Here is a 23797-nt window from a genome sequence, read left to right on the forward strand (position 1 = left end):
TTCATACAATCATGGATCATACAATACACTTTATCATAAATATTATAATTTCATGTAAATATTGCTTCAAGTGTTATCAGCATACACAGAGAATAATATTTGAAAGCTAGCTAATAATACCTATTGTGATTAGTGATAAGACTATTGAACAGACGAATGTAACACTATTATGCAAATATTAAACAACTAAAATATGAGAATTAACTGTGAACCGAAAATGGATTATTACTTGAATTCAAAAATTCCCACCAAAAGTACGAAAAATAAAATTGCTTCAAGAGAAGATTGGGTACATGTATATAACCAAATAATGTTCAATTTATTCTAAAACGAAAAATACAAGTTGACATTGGTTTTCTTTGTGCAATAAACTGGTTTTTTTTTCACGCAACTTGTGATGAAATGAAAAGATTAAGTAAAAATTTTCATCATTATTTGCTCAGCAAATAATAAAAAATGTAGTAAATTGATACAGGAAATCCTACCTCCTGTAGCAATAGAAATTTTGACAAGACTGAAATAATGCCAAATTCTCATAGAAACAGAAAAAAAAACATTTCCACATAATATTTTTTATTTCAGTGAATAAAATAATCCAAATCAATCATTCATTAAAATGAAAGAACTTTTCTTTTCCAACATCAGCCCTATTTTATCTGGAGACATTTAGGTGCATCTTTTTTTTTTATAATTCATCTAATTTATTTAATGCCCATAACAAAAGGACCCCTGGAAAATTACAATATAAAACAGCACAATAGAAATGAATGATTTCTGATACATTTAAACTAGTATATAATGTAGTACATTGAAACCTATCGAAACCACACTTATAGGGTGCATTTTGCTTTTCTAGACCTACCCGTCGAGCAACTCATAAGTCAAGTCCAGGGTAGACCTATTGAATTGATAAAACAACACTTTTACAAAATGTCTAGTTTAGATAGGTTTTCTGATATTCAGGGTTCAATGTACTTCTACCCTACAATGGATTATATACTTTATTATTGGCAAGATGGGAAAATTTTTACAATTTTGATATTCTTTAAAACCCCTTTATAATTCTTTTCAATATGCTCACACTTGTATTTTCCCCTAAAATGAAGACAAAGCATAGAGAAAAAGAAGTATAAGTAATACCAAGTAAGTACATCTATATGATATTTTTCTGAAGAATATGTACTTCCACAACAGTCAAAAGCAAAACTTCAATAGTCTATCAAAAAATAACAAATTTGAATATAATAGCAAGAAAAAAAATCTATATACAAATACAGTTTAATATGAAAACATTAACTATATTAACAAGTAACATCAACACCCAAAAAAATAAACAAATAGTATTATACCTGATTAGAAAAAATTCAAATTTGATTTATTTTTACTGTAACAGCAATTGAAACAACCCTTTTTCACCATACAACCTATGATAAATGTAAAATGGAAAATAAAAATAATTGAAATTGATATGATGACATATTCTGAATACAAATCTTTGTTCTTTTTTCCTCATATAGAGTTGTACATGTGAAAGCATTGTATCGAATATTTTTTTGACAACCTGACTACTAAAAAAATCTAAAAGATTTATCTTAATTTGATATTATCAATACTCAAAATAAGATACAATCCATTGAAAGAAAATGTCAATTTAGAAAGTAAACTGTTGATAATAGTATAAATTTTCTAGACACACAAATAAAATTCAGCATTGGTTTTACTGAACTAAAGATTTTCAATTTATTTTAAGACTAAATTACTGGACTTAAATTTACTTTTGTTAAAATAGGTTCAAAACCCTACTGAGAAAAGAAGAAAATAAAAAAAAAATACTGAGCTAAAACACATTTTATGAATGCCCCCCCTTTTTTAATGTTTTTGTTTTCCATCACTATATCTTAAGGGAACTTTCCTTCAACAAATAAAAGAAATGGACCAAAAAATTATTAACATCCCTAATAGTAATTGGGAATAATCATTTTACTTTTGAACATGCGGACAGGGTAATTGTCTTTTGAAGAATCTATCACTCAAGGCTGACAAATACAAAACTGCACTGATCATAATGGTATAAATTGAAGCCCTATCAATACATTTTGAACACTAATCCAATTTGATTAAAATCAGCTCCTATGATAAGCTACAATGCCTTACTTTCTCTATCCGTATATTTTGTAACAATTCTGTTGTATGCAACATCTTTCAGTTTTTGGATGAACAAAAATCTAGACAACACAAATATTGCCAACAAAATAGATTTTTCTGGGTGTTGAGTCTTGCACTATGGGTGCCGGCAGTTTTACTTTTTTTTCGGTCGTTCACAATACACAAAATTTTCAGATTTATGAACATCTCTGTGGAATTATTGGAGGCAATTCGATTGGCTGATCATGGTTCACCTGGACATGACCTCTAATCAGGTTCCTTCAGAAGTTGAGAATGTAAAGCAGAGTAGCATATCATAACAGCTGATTTTAATCAGATTGAACGCTAACCTAACGTAAGTATATATATAGACTATGATAATATATGGAATGATTAATGGAATAACAAATAACACATCAAATTTATACAACCTGGGAAACAAAATAGTGTAACATCATAACTTAGTAGAGAAATATCAACAGCTACCCACCAAACTATATATTTTTAAGTCACAATTTCAGGGATGACTTTACAAGGTGAACAAACAAAGCAAAAATTGGCAAAATTGAAAGTAAATATATAGTAAAAATAAAACTGTAACAGGAAAATCCTGATTTGAAATAGCAGAATTATACTAAAAGGCAAAAAAAATCATCCCTGAACAACATGCTCCAAATTTAAACAAAGTTAGTGAGAAAAATCAACACCTACCTATTAAACTATAAAATTCAACAATTAGCTCTAAATTCAAAACGTAATTAGTAACACCTTTGAGCATTTTAAAGATTAACAGAACTGTTCTTGAAATACAACACCTACTACAAAAGAATAGAAGATTCTTTATCATTTCTAACACAGAAAAAGCTCTAAAAAAATGCTTGATCATACCTCTAAAAATTCAATATTTATCACCTAGTTTTTTTCAATTTATTTTCTTTGAACTTGATTTCTCAAGAAAATAAACTGAAATAAAATGTCACACTAATTTTTGTGATTCAGACAAACTAATACTAGCTAATAATAAAGAAACATTTGCATCAAAAGTTTTCAAGTTTTTTGGAAAACAATGCTGCAGAAAAATACTGATGCATACAAAAAAATATATATTTCCCCGGAAGGTGCATACTAAATCAATGAGGTTATTCTATAAAAGAGAGTGTTTCAAAAACTGTTTTAACCCACATGCAAAGAAATTTGTGTATTGTGAGACATTGTTTTTGTTCAGTTGTGTTTATATTTACATTATTATCTTTAAGGCAGAATAAAAAATATTGTGTTTCCGACCACCCCTCAAAATTTTGTAGGGTAGGTAAGTAGGGATTTTTAAAAATTTTTACTTTATCTTTTAAATGTGCCAAGGTTAAACATGTAAGACATAGATCATGTCCATGAGCACACTCACATGCGTGTTAAAAATTGATTAAAAATATTAACACACCACAATCTCATTGTTTTTCCATCTAGGATAAAAAATATATATATCTCTGGCTTTATTTTCTTCTCTTTTTTTCTGTAAGACAGTCAGTCAAGCTTTTTCATTATTTTTTTTCAAAATCACGAATACAAACTTTTGGATAGGGGATCTGAAGGAGTGTCAGTATGGTGGCCAGAAACATAACAATGTTTTTTATAGGCCTAATTTAACCAAATTTCACATCTTCATGGCCCAATAAAATCCAGCCTGTATCATATATTCTTGACAAAACACTTTATAGACATTACAAAAACAAGCAGGGAGACAAAACTGATAAAAATCTGACTAGCTCTACATAAAGGTACAAAATGTTACACTGTCAATTCAAGCATTGCAAGTATTCATGATTGCAATTATGTCACCTTTAAGATAAATAGTATTTGGGGATTTTTCAAATGTATAGGTTCAAAAATGTTGTTATAAATAAAGATGGTTTTGTTAATAATATGGCTTGAAACTCAGTCTCACAATCTGCAATTATAAATAAACTTCTTTTTTTTACCATGCAATGTACAACCTAGAAAAAAATTTCATAACACTTCAACAACCTTCAAATATATTGACATGTATTTTGAGAAATGTTCATTCATTAAGAGACATCAAAACTGAATATCAAAACCTATTTCAAGCCAATTGATTTAACAAATAGATATATAAACAAGCCAAATGAGAATGCTACAGATTTAAATGAATAATTCAAGTATTTTTTTGAACAAAGTTAAAAAATCAATCATAAGCACTAATATTATAACTAGTCTAGGCATATAATATTCAACCTATAAAAAGCACCAGGACTATAATCAAAAGAGATTTCTAGCATGTATTAGAATCCTTTTTTTTTTCTCTTAGTCATTTTTACAAAAAATTAAATCCAACCAAAAATGGAACAAAATATAAGTGTAAGTGACCTTTTCAAAACTGTATATTGTGAAAGAACTGCCGTTTGAAGAAAATGAAATTTCATCGTTTCCTTATTTCAGTCAAAGCATGAATTCAAACTCCAAATACAATGTAAAATGTCCTTTTCCTTCGTTTGAGGAAAATGAAATTTCATGGTTTCCTTATTTCAGTCAAAGCATGAACTCAAACTCCAAATACAATGTAAAATGTCCTTTATAAAAGTTGCATGCTCTAATGAAGTCCAAAATTTAAAGATCCAAAAACCAAACTTCCAAATACAAGAAAAACTGATGCCCACAGTATTGTTTTCTTCACAGTACACTACATTGTCACTGAATTCAAGTTATATAAATACAAGGCAGTTTGCTAACAACCTACATATGTATAGAAAGGTCATATTTGTAATTGAATAAACCAATTCTGTAAAACAGCCGCCATTACTTCAACTCTTCAACAAACTCAATACATTATATATAACTTGATGATAGAGCTTTAAAGAGCAGGAATATTTTCTTGGCAATTACATTCCAGTGCCAAAAATGGTTCTTTAAAAATAAATGTGTATCTTCAACTTACGAAAATCTTAGTTAAATCCTCTATAGAAGAATAATAATAGGACATTTCTCTGTTATACATCTGAATATTAAGTATTGCACTTTTAAAAGGTCTATGTGTATGATGAATTATGTAAGCACTTACATGTAAATGAATGAATAGTGAGGCAAAATAGCATTTCAAAATGCAATAAAAATAATAGCAAAAAAAGCCAAAAAAAAAAAAAAAAAATGTTGAATAATGGGTGCAACAATTAGAACAGACAAATCTTGTTCTCATGTGAATAATCAAAATTTTACATTGAGTTCTTTAAATTTTCAGTGTCTAAGCAATGCAATCTCATAACTGAAAATTGGAGGATTTTCTTTAAATATATTCTATTTCACTTGACCTTATCATTTGGGGACATTTTTACTGTTTTAACAACCCAACCATACACTAATAATGAAATGAGATTCAGCTTAATGCTTTAAGTCTTGGCAGTTACTTATTATGTTACACCCGTAAATTGACAAAGAAACAGTTTAATCTTCATCTTCACTCAGGTAAGGGTTGCTAATCAGTTTGATGATTGTCTTCATCATTGCTGCCGATACGAGAGATGCATAAGGCTGCCATTCTTTGTTCCGAGTGCCATCACTATAGTCAGCTATCCCTCTGATAAACAGGAAACTGTCTTTTCTATTACCTACAATAGATTCAAGTACCTGGTCAAATTCAGCGTCAAAACAGCTTATGTTGTATCTGGCTGCGAAATCCAGTCTGGTGGAATCGTACTTGGTTACAGGACGACCTGAGGCAATTACACCATAGTGAATATTGGGTATGCCTTCTCTTGATTCCATGGCATCGTCTGGTTTCAATGGGTGCTGTACTTCTATCAAATCATCTTCACCAATGTTCATATACAATCTGTCACTTTCCTTCGGTGGGCGGTTAAAGTCAGCTTCTTGGTTTCTCAACAGATCTAAGCCTTCATAAATGTACTTTTCCCAAGGAGCCTTGTCAGGTTTTCTACGTAGCCTTTCTTCTAGCTTTTCAACTACATTCTGTAAGGTGAAATCTCTCGGTGCGAAGGTGCGTAGTTTGTAAACAATATTGTCATCTTTGTCCTTGAGGATTTTGTCACAATGGTAGTATATGTAACCCTTCTCATTACATCGGGATATGACGATATCACCGAGACGGACATGTTTGTAATAATCAGTGTAGTGCGGAACACCTCCTGACACACCAACAACAAACACATGTTCTATGTTCTGGAATGTACCTGTAATAGAGATTGGTAAAAATGTTGTGAATATTGATCAGCAAACTATCTATTTAATAACTATTTAATATTTGACAAAGTTACACAAAATAATCAACTCCAGGGAAGTTAACCCTTCATCAACTGTGAAGTGATATATAAACATGCATAAACTGTCCCAACGTTGGTTATACAAGGATAACTAGGTCAAAATTTTAAGACAATAAATTTCTGATTGATTCCAGTGAAAATTAAGATTTGCCTCTTCATCCAAACCTTATCTATTTTGAAACTATTTGAAGTGCAGACCAATCACTGTGCATGATGTCACCTTACCAAATCAGTCTACACCAAATAACCTATCTTGCCTGAAAGAGAATCAATCAAGCAAAAGGCTTATAAGAGATCAAATTAATTTCTTTGCTCACAACACTCTGGTAGACTCGTGACTAAATTTCTATGGTATCATTTCTTATGGTTGATAAAACTGTTTATACGTGAAATTAATGTCTTCATTGGTTAATCAAAATAGTTTTTTTTTTACATAAAATCAATAATATAATTTTGTTTACTTCAACTTTTTTATGACAACATTACCTCGCCCTGAATGATAGTTGCATTCTACTTTAATAAGGCCAACTAAAATTATATCTTTGTTCTTAGGGTCCCTATCTTATACATAAGGGTGCCTAAGAACCTATTTTTATATTCAATTTATCTTTTTATTACATTTCGTAATTTCCACTTAAACAATGTATTTCTGACATACCAATATTTTGTGATATTGCGCCCTCAAGACATTCAATTACAAGTGATATTACACGGTTGACATCAGCTGTTTACATTCACGGTAAAAGTGTTTTATGTACCGGTAGCAAATTTATCAGACTGAATAACTACTGGTCAAATATCTAAAAGGTATTTGGCTTAATTTGCACACCTTAAAAAAAAAAGGACATCCAAAAACATATATGTACAAAAATGGTTATGCTCAACTAGACAAATTTAAATGTTCACCAAAATATTTGTTTTAAAACTAACTTAGTGATAAATTCTCAGAAATGTAATAGAAAAATTATGGGAGCTTGGTGCATGCATTATCATGTTTATGAAAAACTTAAAAGAGATAATAACCTCGGACATGGGCCTCTGTCAATATCTCTTTTAAGTGATTTACAGTCGAACCTTGATGTGTTGAACTCGGATTTGTCGATAACTCGAACCAATTAAAAAGTTCCAGCAAAACACCCCTTGCTCCAATACAATTTTATCTCGGATGACTCGAACTCAGACGAATCGAAACCTCGGATAACTCGAGGTAAACAATCAGTCCCCTTGACAGGACTTCAAGGTTAATTAACCCTGATGTCTCGAAGTCAACTAATTAGTCGGAAAACTGATTATTTTATTACAAACCATGGTCGAAGTGTGTTTCAACAACAATTAGCATGGCTATTAAAATTAATTTGTTGACACTCTTTATGGTTTGATTTGTTAATTTACTTAATTTAAAATTGCACATGTTGTTAAAATAAATGAATTTTATTAATAACACGTCGGAATTTACACTAACAGTAATATCAGATATTTTGATATTTTTAATTTTTTTTTAAAAATACAGATGAATTGTAATGACTATTCAATGAAACATCAAACAGATGATAGTAAGAGTATTTCAACGACTACATTCGTTTCACTAGTGAATCTGTTTGTTTGTTTGTTTGTTTGTTGGGGTTTAACGTCCGAGCAGCAATATTTCGGCTATATTCAGACGATGAACATGAAATGATGATGAAATGAAAAAGGGATGGGACACAAGGACAAAGGGGTTGATAAATTTTGATTGCCACTGGAAATAGGGAGAGATGGGTAGGGTCGGGCAATTTAGCCTCCTGTGGCGGAGCCCTATGGTTCCTACTCCGGGAGAATACCACAGTAGGGTTCTTTAACGTGCGAGGAATGTGGCATCTTTCCCAACATGGTGCACCACTATGGTTTGCGGTCAGGTTTTCCATATTATAGCCTGTCAACCCCAGCATGTAACACGCCAGGGGTACCCCGTTCCACCACCTGGGGCACACATCCCAGTTGCTCTATGGGCAGAGCGCCCTAGCCCCCGGCTATGGTTCTGAGAACTATTTAGTCGCCTTTTACGACAAGCTTAGCGCTGCTGCAGGCTTATTCTTTTGACACCCGAACCTGCACGGGTCACTAGTGAATCTGAAATTTTATCGTAATATTGTACAGCACATGGTTTGACGATACTCCTGATTGTGAATCAAACAAACCAGCATGTTATGAACTATGGCGTTTATGATATAGAAAAAATAAAAAGGAAATTTCACTAAAACACTTTGTGCCGTTCAGTATTTCAAACATGGTATACATACAAAAAAAATATCTTCCGATATGAAACGCATGACATTACAAAGTACCATGTAAAGTGAAGCACATGTACAGGTCTCAGTATGTATTAATTTTCCCATAGACTTCTATAGTGAAGTGCATATTTTTAGGATTTTTTTAAAAATATGTAAATTGATTCAATAAAACTTTCACTTATGTAGCATTTCTAAGGACATGTGAAAAAATAATTTCCCGCAAAGAAAATAGGGTGAGTCCACGAAGATTGGACAGAAAAGTAGTCTCGAACTATAAATAGCCATTTTCCCTACTTTCACTTTCCTTTTGCACTCACCAAACCAACCTTTTCAGTGGAACATTTTTATGATATTATGTTAGATTTTCTTTTAAAAAAGTTCTTCATCTTACAGTGTGATGTTTGCTCTATTTTATAAGTCATTGTTCATATCTTTTGACAAAATATTAGTTTGTAGAGAGACAAAAAGAAAATGCACTATATTTTTATAGCATCCATGTTTTGATGTACACCTGCTCAGGGATATGCAATATGATACTGGTACCTACATGTACAAGCATGACAAATGATGTAAATACAGAAACAATCATGGACCAAACTAATAGTATTTCTGGTTTATCCTCGACCTCAGATTACTCGAACCTTGGATAACTCAAACACTTTTGCATGGTCCTTTCGACTTCGGCTTAACGAGGTTGGACTGTATAAAGCATGATACTGCATGCACTGAGCTGCCCTAATTGTATATAATTACACCCAATAGCACCCTCTTCATTATCTTTTGGCCTATGAACAATATGAAAAACATCATCATCATCCCCTTTTAGTGGCATAAACGTATACAAAATGCCTTCAATCTTCATTAGGTTTTCATGGTAACCAAGAAATTAACATTGCCTAATACACTATCTGCCAAGTGCACTTGGCAAGGAATCAATACAGTGTCATTTTATCTGACACTGCTCTAAAAATGTGACAGTACCAATTGTAAGACAGTCAATTAAGATTCCCATTTTCACATTTACTACAAGAAAATCCTTTTTTCACATTAAACACTTTACTGAGAAATATCACAACTTGTCTTGTTTTCACAATTTTAATTTCAAATCTAAACTTGCCAAGATGAAAATAAAAGATGTATTTCTTTTTCAATTTTCCATCACAAAACTGTTGTGGTTAACCATTTTTGTAAAATGAAGCTAAATATTTCTGTCACCTGATATATTTGAAACCCATCAATGATTTCACACTAAGCTATTCTCTCTGAAATATTACACCAAACCCTATCAACTCAAGCAAACATAAGCATTTAACCACTAGAAAATCTGATATCACAAATGGCTGATATTAACATATAACGAGAATAGGTATTGTGTATATGTCAAAGTGACAACAACCTCACCGAGATGAAATCGTAAACTTCCTGATTGGAAATTTGTCAAATTAACAGTCTCCTTCAGACATACTTTTTGTACTTTTTATTTTTACAAAATTTGCATTCTAAAATTGAATTAAGAGTAAAAGTACAAACAATTATATAACACCTTCATCCTTAATTCAACTTAAGCATTCAACCACTTAAAAATCTGTTTCTCAAATGACACATACAAACAACTATATCAATTTTTTAATCCTGTCACAACTAAACTTCCTGGTTTGGAATTTGTCAAATTGACAACATCCTTCAGACAAACTTTTTGTAATTTTTTTGCATAATTTTTATTTTAATATGAAAATTTACTTTCGAGTAAAAGTACAAATGATTATTGCATAACTTCATGTTGTTTATACGATATGATTTCTCCCATAAAGATCTGACAGCCATCCAAGAAAAAAAGTATTTACTCACACTGGATAACCTGTGTCTTCAAAGATTTCAAGTTTCAGACACACCTGATACTTTTGACTGTATTAGATCATCGCCAAATAAAATTTTAATTTTACAGTATTTGTGCGAGGCTTGTAGGAGAAGTCTAGGATTTTAACAAGCTAGACTAACTGATGTCTGGATCTGCATCACATTGTATGTGAAACAGAAATATAGTTGCTGAGGAAAATGCCACGAAAGAAGTATTGTTGACAGATAAACAAAATTATGGAACATAATTCCAATGACAATTAGAGAATAAAAATTTCCTGATAATATGCAAAACAACATACATGTATGGTGTTCTTGCTTACATACAAAGTTTCATGCGATTCATTTAAGTAGTTTACAAGAAGTGGTGATGACAAACTAACATATGAGAATTTACAGTAAATTTCTTCCAAGTTCAAAGGAGCATATCTCCCATAAAAATTTGAGAATAAAAATTTCATGATAATATGCACAACTACATATGATGATCTTGCTACATACCAAGTTTCAGAGGAGTTGGGATGACAAGCTGAAGTGTTACAAATGGATGGAGTGACGCAACTCAAAGACCTGCTTCAACCTTTGGAAATGCAGGTAAAAACACTACTCATCATAGTTTTAATAGGTTAGAGCAACAAATAGCACGTGGTCATGTTATAAACCTATACCATTTGTTTTCACAATGTTTTATGCCAAAATATAAAATACAAATTGATAATGAAAAACAAATAAATGGTAGTAGCATTCATGATGAGCTGCCAAACTGGTCAATTTAATATCTCCTTGATAGGAAAAACAATTTTGGCTGATAACTTAACGCGAGGAGCTGTCATATTGAATAGAGACTGTTTACAAGTGTTAATTTTCCATATCAGTATTTCTTAATTAGGGAAAAACAAATTTAGCTACTAATTTAGTGCTTGTAATTCTGCAGAGAAGAGATTTGAGAATTTAAACTAAAATTTTTTATGATAGTTTGCAAGCGTTAATTTTCCCTATCAGTACTTTATTATAGTGTCAAAAACCATACCTAATAATTTGTCCAAATGGTATAACTAGCATTAATATTCAGCTGTACTGGTCTAATATTTAATGAAGAGAGTAAATCTTACCTAATAATCTAGTAGTTGTATTTCCAGATGAGATTTGAGCTGCCCTGTGGTATCCAATCTGTGGTAATTTTGTTGATACAACTTTGTGTTCTCCAATGTAACCAATGGTGTACACATTAGATTCACCTAAAAATCAAGGGTGATAACTCTTGCAAAGTGTCAATTTCATACACAACTTACATGTATACAATTTTTATCGAAAAACTGCAACACTAAGACTGGTTTTGTAGATTGTAATAGCTTCTAAATTAGAAATAAAAGTGATTACTGTGGGTTTTTGACATGCATGAATTACCTCCTATCTGATTTTTATAAAGACTACTACTTAGGTCATAAAAAAAGTACATGTCTGTTTATGGTTACTCAATTGATCCTATTTTTAAAACCTGACCCTATGTTATTTGATCATTAAACTAAAAATTAAAATTGGTAATTTCCGTTAAAAAATTAAAGTACAATACAGCTAAGTCATTCCATTGTTCGAATTAACTGTGTGTTTATTCGTTCATCAAATGGTATCAGTCACCTAGTCATAAACAAAATCCAGCATGGCACAGGCCAGCGGAGAAAATATGTAAATGTTGTCATATGAACAGCAGGTCTGTTATTACAATGGTACCTAATAAACTTACAATAAACAATGATGCATAAATTTTACTTCAAGGCCAACCATTTGGTTGAAGAAAAGGTAAAAGCCATCCAAAAAAAAAAGAGTAGAACAAAACTGAAAATGCCGACCAAACGACCCTAGTTTTGTTCAGAATGTAACGGTTAATGAAATATTACTTTCACTGCATTAACAGAAAAAAAAATAGTTACAATTTGATTGTTTGTTTGTTGTTGGGGTTCAACGTCCGAGCAGCAATATTTCAGCTATATTCAGACGATGAACATGAAATGGATGATAAAATGAACATGAAATGAAAAAAAAAAAGGATGGGACACAAGGACAATAAGGTCGACAAATTTTGATTGCCACTGGAAAAAGGGGGGGATGGGTAAGGTCGGGCAATTTAGCCTCCTGTGGCGGAGCGCAAAGGTTCCTACTCCTATCGAATACCACAGCAGGGTTCTTTAACGTGCGAGGAACGTGGCATCTTTCCCAACACGGTGCACCACTATGGTTTGTGGTCAGGTTTTCCGTATTATAGCCTGACAACCCCAGCATGTAACACGCCAGGGGTACCCCATTCCACCACCTGGGGCACACATCCCAGTTGCTCTGTGGGCAGAGCGCCTAGCCCCCGGCTAGGTTTCTGAGCACTATTTAGCACTATTTAGTCGCCTTATACGACAAGCTTAGTGCTGCTGCAGGCCTATTCTTTTAACACCCGGACGGACCTGCACGGGGCAATTTGATTCTCAACTGTTCATGGCTAGCAATTTCGCTCAGTATTATATTGTAAACAAACTTATTTTTTGAGTTTTAGGATATCAATTTAATGTCACTTCTTCTATTGTCCCAACTGACACTAAGCATGTCTTCTATTATAAAAGGATTTATTTTTGAGGGGTTTTTTTTGCCTGCAAAATGAGCAAAAATCAAAAAAATATTTTCAAAAAAATGTGGTTTACAGTAACGTTTTCTAATCTGTAAAATTCTTCCTCCAATTCTAAACCAGTGATTAAATTTCTGCTAGAGTTATTCTGCCATTTTAAAATTTTTTTCAGGTTGATACAGATTTCATGGCAGCAACTGATTCTCCTTAAGCATATTCTTGATTTTAAATAATTTCTCCACTTGAAAATTAATATTTTAATATCCTGGCTAAAGCTCAATTGTTGAAAATTTTAATTTTACCATCAGGAGTGGAGATTATATATATACAAATGTTCAAGTCTTTTACTGAAGAAAAAAAACTACTACAATAAAATTGGTTTGTCACAAGTAATGCCAGCAATTTTTTGTCAACATAAAGAAAATGTTATATTGAGGCACATCTTCAAAACGAAAAAAAAACACCCCTTCAAAGTTTTGCTATGGGGCCTACAGAAGGATTTGTGATAAAAAAAATTAGGGATTAAGAAATGCATGTATCACCAATTATAAGCATCTGCCTGGTTTCTAGGCTGAGATCTACCAAGTGGAAATCAGTAAAGTCATAGGTAAGTATAAAGAAATAAAAGATTCATAATAGTATATCTGGGATTGAAATGGAGAATTCTACTTCAAATCAGGACAAAATCATGCCTGCACTTAAAAAAAGAGTGTTTCGACTCCAAAATATATACTTTCTATAACTCTCAGACATTATTGTTTACCTTCTGTTTTGAATTTAACAAATGTAGTTTTTTGTTCCATCATGGAGTCAACCGCTAACTTCTCACTATAATTAGCACATATTACAGCTATGGTAGGCTGTTGGTTAGCTGCGATTGTTGGCATCTGTTTAACATGCTGCACCTCTGAAATTAGAAATAAATAGTTGGAAAACAACTTCAATATAAAAACTTATTAATTTATACAAATTCTAAAGTAGATCATTAGCCCCCATCCTAAATTAGGCTTCAAAGTCCCATAACTCTTAAATGGAAATAAATAAAAATAAAAATGAACCATTAAATAAAAACAAATAAGAAAATGTGTTTCAACATCCTTATTAGTATAGACAAACAAACAGTGGAAAGATGGTTGTACAAACATATCATGAAAGTCTGACAAGGCTGTAAATTCACAAATCTAACTTTAGGAAAATCCAAGTTCCCTCTACAAACATGTTATTAGCAGTAGTAGTAATCTGTGCTTGTGCAATGAAACACTTCAACAGAAGCATTGCAGTTACTGCCTCAGGTTAAAGGTTGTTTTTTACATTTTTGTGTTTGCAACCAGAAATTACTTGCAACATATACTGTAAGATACATGTAAATACCTGATACAATCCAGAACTTATAAATTCATGTTAATTACTAATATATGGAAAACAGTCTTTAAATAATAAAAGATTCAATCTACACTGTGGTATCACATTGTACCTGTATACAAGTTACAACTTTTGATTAATGGTTGTAATGTAATGCCGGCTGGAAAAAATGGAGTTAATTATTTTGGTAGTATAGATACATCTGATATACGATTAAATGGGATTTGTAACCTGTTTTGTCATCATGCAGCACATGTCGTACAACTTTCTTCCCATCCTCCATTTCTGCTATCAACTCCTTTTGTTTTAATTCTGCTAATTGTAGTGTAACCATTGCTGGATCTGCACCTGTTATCCTGGGAAAAAAGAACGACAAATTTTGTTTCATCTCTGACAATTCAATATGACACTGTCTCAAACAAAAAGCTCCCATGAGCCTGAATTGCTCACCTGGTTTATTTTTTTGTCTTTCAAGGGCAATAACTCTAACAAAGAGCTGTCCAACAATTTTGACTCAATAAAGACTTTGGTAGGACTTATCGTAAGGATCATTTCATCAACTGAAAGTTTCAATCCATCTATTATAGTTTTGAAAGTTTCAATTCATCTATTATAGTTTTCAAGATATTGGCTGAAAACTGCTGAAAACATAACTGTTTGCCTTTCAAGGGCAATAACTCTAACAAGGGGTCGTCGGACAAGTTTGATCCCTGCAAACTTCTGTAGGCCTATCACAAGGATCATTTCAGCAATTAAAAGTTTTATTCTATCTATCAGAATTTTAAAGAAATTGGCTAAAAACTCAAAACAAGAGGCTCCAAAAAGCCTGAATCGTTCATGTGGTTAAATTTTGTCTTCCAAGGGCAATAAATTTAACAAGGGAGTTGTCCAAAAATTTTGACTTCAGAAGACTTTGGTAGGACTTATCATAAGGATCATTTCAGCAAGTGAGAGTTTCTTTCTATCTATTATAGATGTCAAGATATTTGCTGAAACTGTTAATAAAAATTGTCATGTTTTGTATTTCATGGGCAACAACTCTTACAAGGAGTTGTCTGACAACTTTGATCCTTTGGAGACTTTAGAAGGCCTTACAATAAGGATCATTTCAGCAATTGAAAGAATCTGGCTAAACCTAACAGTTTTGGGGACTTTATAAGTGAAAAACTACTGTTTGACACCTATATTCTATTTTTAGTAACAGCAGCCATGTTTTTTGATGGATCAAAAATTTCCAAATCAGTTCTACGCAGGATAATCAAGGAACATTCACACCAAGTTTGGTTCCAATTGGTCATTTAGATTCTGAGGAGAACTTTTTTTAAATATTTTTAATATTTAAAATAGCAAAAAAATGTTGAAAAAGGACAATAACTCCAACATGGCTTCATAGATTAAAAATGAAAATTTGACCACAGATACATGTAGATCTCATCATGCTAAACACTTTTACCATACGTCAGAATTTGGCAAAAAACCCCTACATCAGTTCTATGCAGGATATCCCAGAGAACATTAATATCAAGTTTGGTTCCAATTGGTCAAGTAGTGTCAGAGGAGAAGTTTTTTGAAAGAAACAACATTAAAAACGGCAAACAAAAAAGGTCCAAAAAAGGCAATAACTCCTACATGATTTATCAGATTTCAATGAAAATTTGACCATTGTTAGATCTCATCATGCTGAACAATTTTACTTTATTATAATTTGGCTTAACCTAAAGCTTTTGGAGATATATACGAAAAACTACTGTCTAACCCCTATGTTCTATTTTTAGTAATAGCAGCCATGTTTTTTGATGGATAAAAATTTCCAAATCAGTTCTATGCAGGATACCCAATGGAACATTCATATCAACTCTGGTTCCAGTTGTCACGTAATGTCAGAGAAGAAGAGTTGTGAAAAATTGTTAATGACGACTATGGACACCAAGTGATGGCAATAGCTCAAATGGCCTTCAGCAAGATGAGCTAAAAAGTAATTCAAAAATCTAATTCCAAATCTTTATTAAAACATCTATATCAAAGGCATGAAAACAACAGCCATTAATACTTTCATCTTAGTTTAAGACATTCTATCACTAAATAACAAGGTTTAGATAACAAGAGGCTCCCAGGAGCCTGAATCACTCACCTGGTTAAATTTTGCCTTTCAAGGGCAATCAATTTAACAAGGAGCTATCCAACAATTTTGACTCAAGAAGTCTTTAGTAGAACTAATCATAAGGATCATATATATAAATAAGCTTATCATAAGGATCATTTCAGCAATTGAAAGTTTCTAACTATCGATCAGTTTTCAAGATATTTGCTGAAAACTGTAAAAAAAAAAAGAGTCAATTTTCATCTTTCAACAGCAGTAACTCTTACGACGTCTGACAACTTTGATCCCTTCAAGACTTTTGTAGGTCTTATGTTAAGAATCATTTCAGCAACTGAAACAATTTGGCTATTTGGCTAAACCTAACGGTTTTGGAGATATAATATGAGAAAATCTACTGTCTGACCCCTATGTTCTATTTTTATTAACAGCAGCTATTTTTTTCGACAATCAAGAATCCCTAAACTAGTTCTATGCAGGATATCCCAAGGAACATTCATACCAAGTTTGGTTCCAATTGGTCAAGTAGAGTCAGAGGAGAAGAGTTGAAGAATTGTTACTGATGACAACGGATGCAAAGTGATGGCAATAGCTCGCATGGATATCGGCTAGGTGAGCTAAAAACTGGCAGGAGAACACTCACTAAATGTAGTAGCTTAGATGTTTTCATTAAATTGCTAAAAAAAAAACAGTATGCCCCCCCATCTTAGGCCAGGTGAGCTAAAAACTGGCAGGAGAACACTCACTAAATGTAGTAGCTTAGATGTTTTCATTAAATTGCTAAAAAAAAAAAACAGTATGCCCCCCATCTTAGGCCAGGTAAGCTAAAAACTGGCAGGAGAACACTCACTAAATGTAGTAGCTATGATGTTTTCGTTAAGTGGCTAAAAAAAAACAGTATGCCCATCTTAGGCCAGGTGAGCTAAAAACTGGCAGGAGAACACTCACTAAATGTAGTAGCTTAGATGTTTTCATTAAATTGCTAAAAAAAAAACAGTATGCCCCCCCATCTTAGGCTAGGTGAGCTAAAAACTGGCAGGAGAACACTCACTATATGTAGTAGCTATGATGTTTTCGTTAAGTGGCTGAAAAAAAAACAGTATGTCCCATCTATATAAAGACACATACCAACTATTGGGAGCAGAGATAATCATGAAATTCAACATACGGAATAAAGGATGGACAAAGTGATTCCAATTTACCATCCATTTGTTGAGTGGACAACAGAACCATGATATCAACATGTATTGGGTGGAGGCACGGTCACTCCACTACACTCCATTCCACTCAACCCCTTCCAACTTTTATGTTTTGATGGGAGTGTACTTTCTTGCCACAAAAACTTTTACAACAATGATGTTGAGACAAAAATATACCTGATAAGATCCTCAACCTCCAATACATTAGGGTAGGCAGACTCTAAGATGGTGAGAAGTTTTTCTCTCAGGATTTCCTCTTGTGATCTCTTATCTTCCTTGGTAATACCTAAAAACATTGAAGTGGCACTAGAAACTAAGTGTCTCTTGAGTATAAGACTGTTAAGTCTAGCCTACTTAAACAAAGCTAATTAAAAGCTACAATGCATATACAAAAACTGAACAATGCAAATATGCAATATTATACATGTAAATGTATTTAAGTTATTAACCATTGAAATTACTGCTCATTTAAAAATAGCACAAAGTCTGTTTCAATTGTAATATACATAGTAAAGGAACATTTGAATACTTCAGTAACCAAATCATACTTTATCATTTCAGTAAATAATCATAAGCAGCACAGTTGCATATAATTCTTTAGTTAAGGACCAATTGTTAATTTTTTTTGTTTATGAAATAAAAATTGTCTCTTAACCCAATAAGAACAATTCTGGACACTTTAACAAAACTACATGTATACCAAATACAAAAACTTGCATCAATCATTAAACCAGTACATGCTACCAGTTGAACATTTTCTACAACAATTTTTAATCAACACTGACAAACATAAAATTGATCCTTAACTGAATAAAATACTTTGCAGGTTGTAGCTTGATAGGACCACAGATCAAACCCTGAACAGTTGGGACACACCATCCTTTGGTGGTATGGCACCTTGTAATACAATTTCAAAGAGATACATTTTCTGAAAGTCAAGATATTGTCTAAACATCTTGAAAATGCATTTTTCTGGGCCCGTTTTCACCCTAATTTTTCAAAATAGTCCAGTCCAATTCCAGTATGACTACCGTGTTATAAAATATTGTGAAATAATATCACAGATACTGTAGTTACATGTATATAGTTAAATACTATGAAATGCTGGTTTTTGGCCCCTAAAACACTTAGGACTATGACTCCCAAAATCAATATCAACTTTCTTTTTGTGGGTGGAGTCTTGTTATAAAATTTTATAAGGTCAACCAAATAATATTCAAATTACTGCACGAAAACTAAGTGTTTATGGACAAAGACAACAGCGCAATACCAACATATGACTGCAAATTTTTTGCAGACATATAAAAAATAGTAAGATTGTTTTTGTTACATTTATATTGATTTAACTATGAACAAAGTTCTGCCTTGTACAAAATGTACAAATATCTTAAACTTCAGGGTTTTAACAGTAGGAAAAATATATATTCAACAATTAAAGCAGTTATAGTTAATTAATTATCTGGCTCCAGGTTTTGAAACTATTGGTTATCAAATCAGTTTAAATGTGGTCATTGAAAAAGGTGTTGGTTAAATCAAAAGGAAAATTTGTGAACTTAAAAAAAAATTCATTTCTATAGCTCTGAATACAATAAATTGAAGCATTGCAATATAATATTTGATATGAAAAGTATAATAAAAACAAACTTGTTAATTGCTTCAAAATTTGTGATAAAAATGACTGCTACTGTGTCAACAAACGGGCTTACTGATTAATACTTAGCCACTATGTCAAAACTAAGAAAACTAATATAAACACACACATGCACATTTGTTCATCATCAATATAAACCTTTTCAGAAATACAGAGAATTAAAGAATGCAATGTCATCAATGTAATATATGAAAAATGCTAGAAATTTAATGTGCCATTTGTAAGGTTTAGAGGATCAATTGTAATTTTTAGCTACATGTTACATTTGACCACAACAGTTTTAAGTACTTCTCCGTCTAAGAATCAGGCAAAATGTGTACAAGGTGTGGCACAGAGATAGATATTTTATTGCATTATCCAAGTATTTATACCTCATAACCTCAAGAAATTACAGTCAAAGTGTTGGTAAAGTTTGCCTTTTTAAGATATTGATGTGTCAAATTTATTTGAAATGCACTATGGAAAAATGGCGGGAAAATTTTCCCAAACCTTTTCCTTATAATAGCAGACAAAAATATCTATGTCAACAATACTACAAGATAAATTTAAATTGCTATTCAGTTGTTTTCTAGATGTATTTGAATATATTTGAAGAAAAAAAAAAGACCAAATTGAGAAAAATGATGTGCCACTCACTGCCTGATTCTTACACAGAATGGTACACATGTACTTAAAATACTTTTTGGAAAACTTTGAAACAAAGATTGCACTACTTTATGATTCATACACCTTCACATAGCCAAAGTTACATGTACTAGCCATACATCACTGACTTGATATGATGACAATTGAAACATTTTTTGTCTATTATTTATTTCATTGTAAATGTATGTTTAATCAAATGGAATCAATCATTAATCATTTTAAAGTTTCTTGGTTTTCCTTTTTAAAAAGAAATTCCTATCGATTGGAAGTTGTATTCCTGAATTGGTCAATTAGCATGCTCTCCATACTTCAACTCATTACAACTAAATATTGGCAGTTCACAAATTTTCCTCAGTAAGGAATAAAAACTAAAGTTACATCTTTTTAAAGATTAGGTGTCATCTCCAACACTACAACACTCGTTCTGTCACCATGGCAACCATATTTACTTACCAAAATATTGTTCTGCATCAGCAGGCCCTAACAGGGATCATAAATATATTGTATATATACATGTTGCTAAATTTCAGAGATAACTCTAATAGTAATCCATACAAAGTTCAATGAAAAAATATTCTGTTACCAGTATTTTTTTCAGAAGGGCAACATAACACTTCAGCCAACTATGATGGTAAAATGACTTCTTTTCATTACAGAATTTAAATAAAAATACTCAAATATGAAATTCAGTGCTTTCCAATTGCCAACATAGCACTATACTTTGCAGTGCTAGATTTTTTTAACACTTGTACTTTCTTAAGTCATTTTGATTAGAATTTACTATTTACTTTGTGGGGAAGCCAAATATGCTGTGCTAAGCCAGTAAGCACTGAGGAAGGTTTGGGGAGAACACGTAATTCTGGTAAAAAATGTATGAAAGGGGTATCACTTCACATTTTTATACTTTCTTAACATAATGAATAGTAAACACAAACAACTGAGACACACTTCACAGAAGAAGGTAATATATGCTATGGTCATACTGAAACTAGGTAACAAATTTAAAACAGTGGAAAGGTGTAACACTTAGCAAACTCAAAAACCATCATTTATCAACAATTTAAAATAACGCAATTACTGAAATACACATCAGATATGAAAAATGTACAATCAAGCATAATTTTCCTCCTTACAAAGATTTTAAGGATATTCTGCTTAATGGGATAAATGCTTACTTCAAACTACATGTACTCCAAAAATATGATCTTAAAGCTAGGATAATGATGAAATTTGAATATACAATCAGATACATGTTTACATTGAAATAATCCATTTGGGACATGCATATTAAAAATATGCATTACATGTAGGTCAATGAAATTGCCCTTCAACATTTTAATTTATTTGCTTAGTATGAATTACAGCTGGGTTTTATGATATGCTACAGAATTATATATGAATTCAATATCTTACAGCACATACAATAATGATGTTCAGAGAACAGACTTGGTCTTTCTATGATTAATTGACAATCAAATGATTCACTGCCCATTTAGTTGACGCATTGATGGAGACTAAGCAGGAATAAAAATTAGCAGTCACACAGTACCCAATGGCTTCTAGATTTTGAGCTGGATTACCAAACTTTTGGGGTAAAATTTAGTTGAACATATAGAAAATATTTAACAAATATATGGTCTGGGCTACTAGCTTGTATTTCCTAAGATTTACAAACTTTCTATCAAATGATTAACATGTAGACTAACTCTACAGGTAAATGAATCTACATGTATTTATGATAGAATATTCAATCTCCTTGCCAAATGTCCTAGTTCAAAAGGTGATTGTCATGACTAACTTAATCCCATGAACATAAATACTGTATTTGCTGTAAAAATATAAAACTTTCTGGTTTCATTTATTGCCAAAGGGTAGAAACATTATGGCAAACATACATGACATGATGTGATCACCAAATTATCTGCCATGCAGAAACTATGCCGGCAATAATATCACTCATCGCATGCCATTTCAAACTGTATCTGCAGTGCTGAGTCCAGTGAAAAAGTTGCTTAACAGATCATATTAGATTTGGTAAACTTATGTAAAATCTTAAATCAATGTTACTTTAAATGATGACAAAATAGATAAAACAATTTTGTGATAAATACTGTTTGTATTGTAACACAGCATGCATTGCATTGGAAAATGTCTTAAAGTGAACACATAAAACAGAGGGATAATAAAGCCACAAGTGTTTGAAAAAGGATTAAAATATCGAGTTTACAACAACAGTACTGGGCTTCAAAACTTGATAATGAACAAAACATATGCTGGATTCAGATAAGGCTGGAAAGATATATCACAAGAGTAAGGCCACAGGAGACAGTTTCACCAAAAGTCTAAGTGTAAAATTGATCGTAAGTAATGACGCCATAACAGAAAATAGCATTGTTACGTCATAACTTACGATCAATTTTACGCTTACGACTTTTTGTGAAACTGATGCCAGTTTTTTAATTTGTTGGTTAAGCTGCTAACTTGATTTTTCCAGAGAGAAAAAAATTGAAATTTCAATTTCCAATTACTATTTTAACAACCGCCCACTACAAAAAATTGGCAAGTACAAAATTATAACATCTACATTCTAAAGAAAATATATAAAAAATGCCTGCAAGAGAGCTTATACAACAATTGAGAAAATTCAGTTAAAACTCAATTTGTTGCCTACTTTTTTTCTGAAGACTAATTCATCCCCAATACTTATTTAAATTTTATAAAATTTACAAGTGTCTTTGTCTTCTAATTAATGACAAATTACTAGTTCTTATTGTATTTATTTAGATTTAAAAACCATTAGTCAATCTAATTATTTTATTTATAAGTTTTTAAGAAGATTATGTAGTCTTTCAGTAATCTTTGTCAATCTAATTATTTTAAAAGTTTTTAGAAAGACTATGTAGTCTTTCAGTGTAATGTTATATGTAGTCTTCCAGTGTAATTGTTATATGAAAATAGAAGACAAATGTAAAAAAAACTTTTTTTTTTAATTATTATTTTCATGAAATCTGCTTGCATAAGTATGCATGCTTGCATGCTTACTCAATTTTGTGTCCCTGAATTCTTCCTGTACTTTTCATAAAGTCCTTCTGTAACACAACTCGTATACACCAATGCTCAATTATGAGTTAAACAGTACACGTTTTTTACCAAACCTGTTTTAAAACTAGAATTTCTTTTAGACAATTTCCACCACCTTGATGAAATTAACATTGTTCAAGTACTACACATTGAATTTATAGGGCACTTAAAAAAAACTGAATGATACCTGATGTGTACATACATACAGTAGATTAGAATCCCACTTTTTAACTATGTCAGGTTAGATAATCGAATCTTTTAAAATAAAAAAACTTTTCCATTAAAATAAAAAAAAATTTCACATATAAATAGTAGATATGTATTTCTAGTTCCCATTTTATTTTAAAGTTTTTTCCAACCTACCGATCCAATTCCATCCAGTCAAAAATCTGTAAACCAACAAATTAAAAAAACTGGTCTAAATTAAATTTAAAATTAGGTGAAACCCATCATAGGTATGCATTACTTTATTCTAAGTGTGAAAAAGAAAAGACTTTACCAATGCTTGCTGATATTCCTTGTACAAAAAGTTAAGAAATGTCATATTTATTTTATGAAAATACCTATATTGCATACTAAAAAATCTTAA

At 31.7% G+C, this 23797-nt stretch overlaps 1 protein-coding gene across 7 annotated transcripts in view; it reads right to left on the reverse strand.

Moving 5' to 3' along the window:
• Positions 1–3634: 3634 nt before the first annotated feature.
• LOC148612223 (uncharacterized) overlaps positions 3635–23797 on the reverse strand; it is a 28296-nt gene continuing 8133 nt past the window's right edge. For 4 of the 7 annotated variants that reach the window (XM_088593470.1, XM_088593471.1, XM_088593468.1 and 1 more), the window contains 6 exons: positions 20581–20607; positions 18009–18117; positions 14766–14890; positions 13936–14079; positions 11674–11799; positions 3635–6344 (listed from right to left, as the gene is read on the reverse strand). In XM_088593470.1, coding sequence (XP_088449596.1) covers positions 5599–6344; positions 11674–11799; positions 13936–14079; positions 14766–14890; positions 18009–18117; positions 20581–20607 — 1277 coding nt within the window. In that variant the 3' untranslated portion in view covers positions 3635–5598. The remainder of the gene's footprint in view (positions 6345–11673; positions 11800–13935; positions 14080–14765; positions 14891–18008; positions 18118–20580; positions 20608–23797) is intronic. The other 3 variants (XM_088593473.1, XM_088593474.1, XM_088593472.1) reach the window with 1 other exon arrangement.

The sequence above is a fragment of the Perna viridis genome, chromosome 7, assembly GCF_037379345.1.
Source record: "Perna viridis isolate PV_CMFRI_1.1 ecotype Kerala chromosome 7, ASM3737934v1, whole genome shotgun sequence".
NCBI classification, from domain to species: Eukaryota; Metazoa; Mollusca; class Bivalvia; order Mytilida; family Mytilidae; genus Perna; species Perna viridis.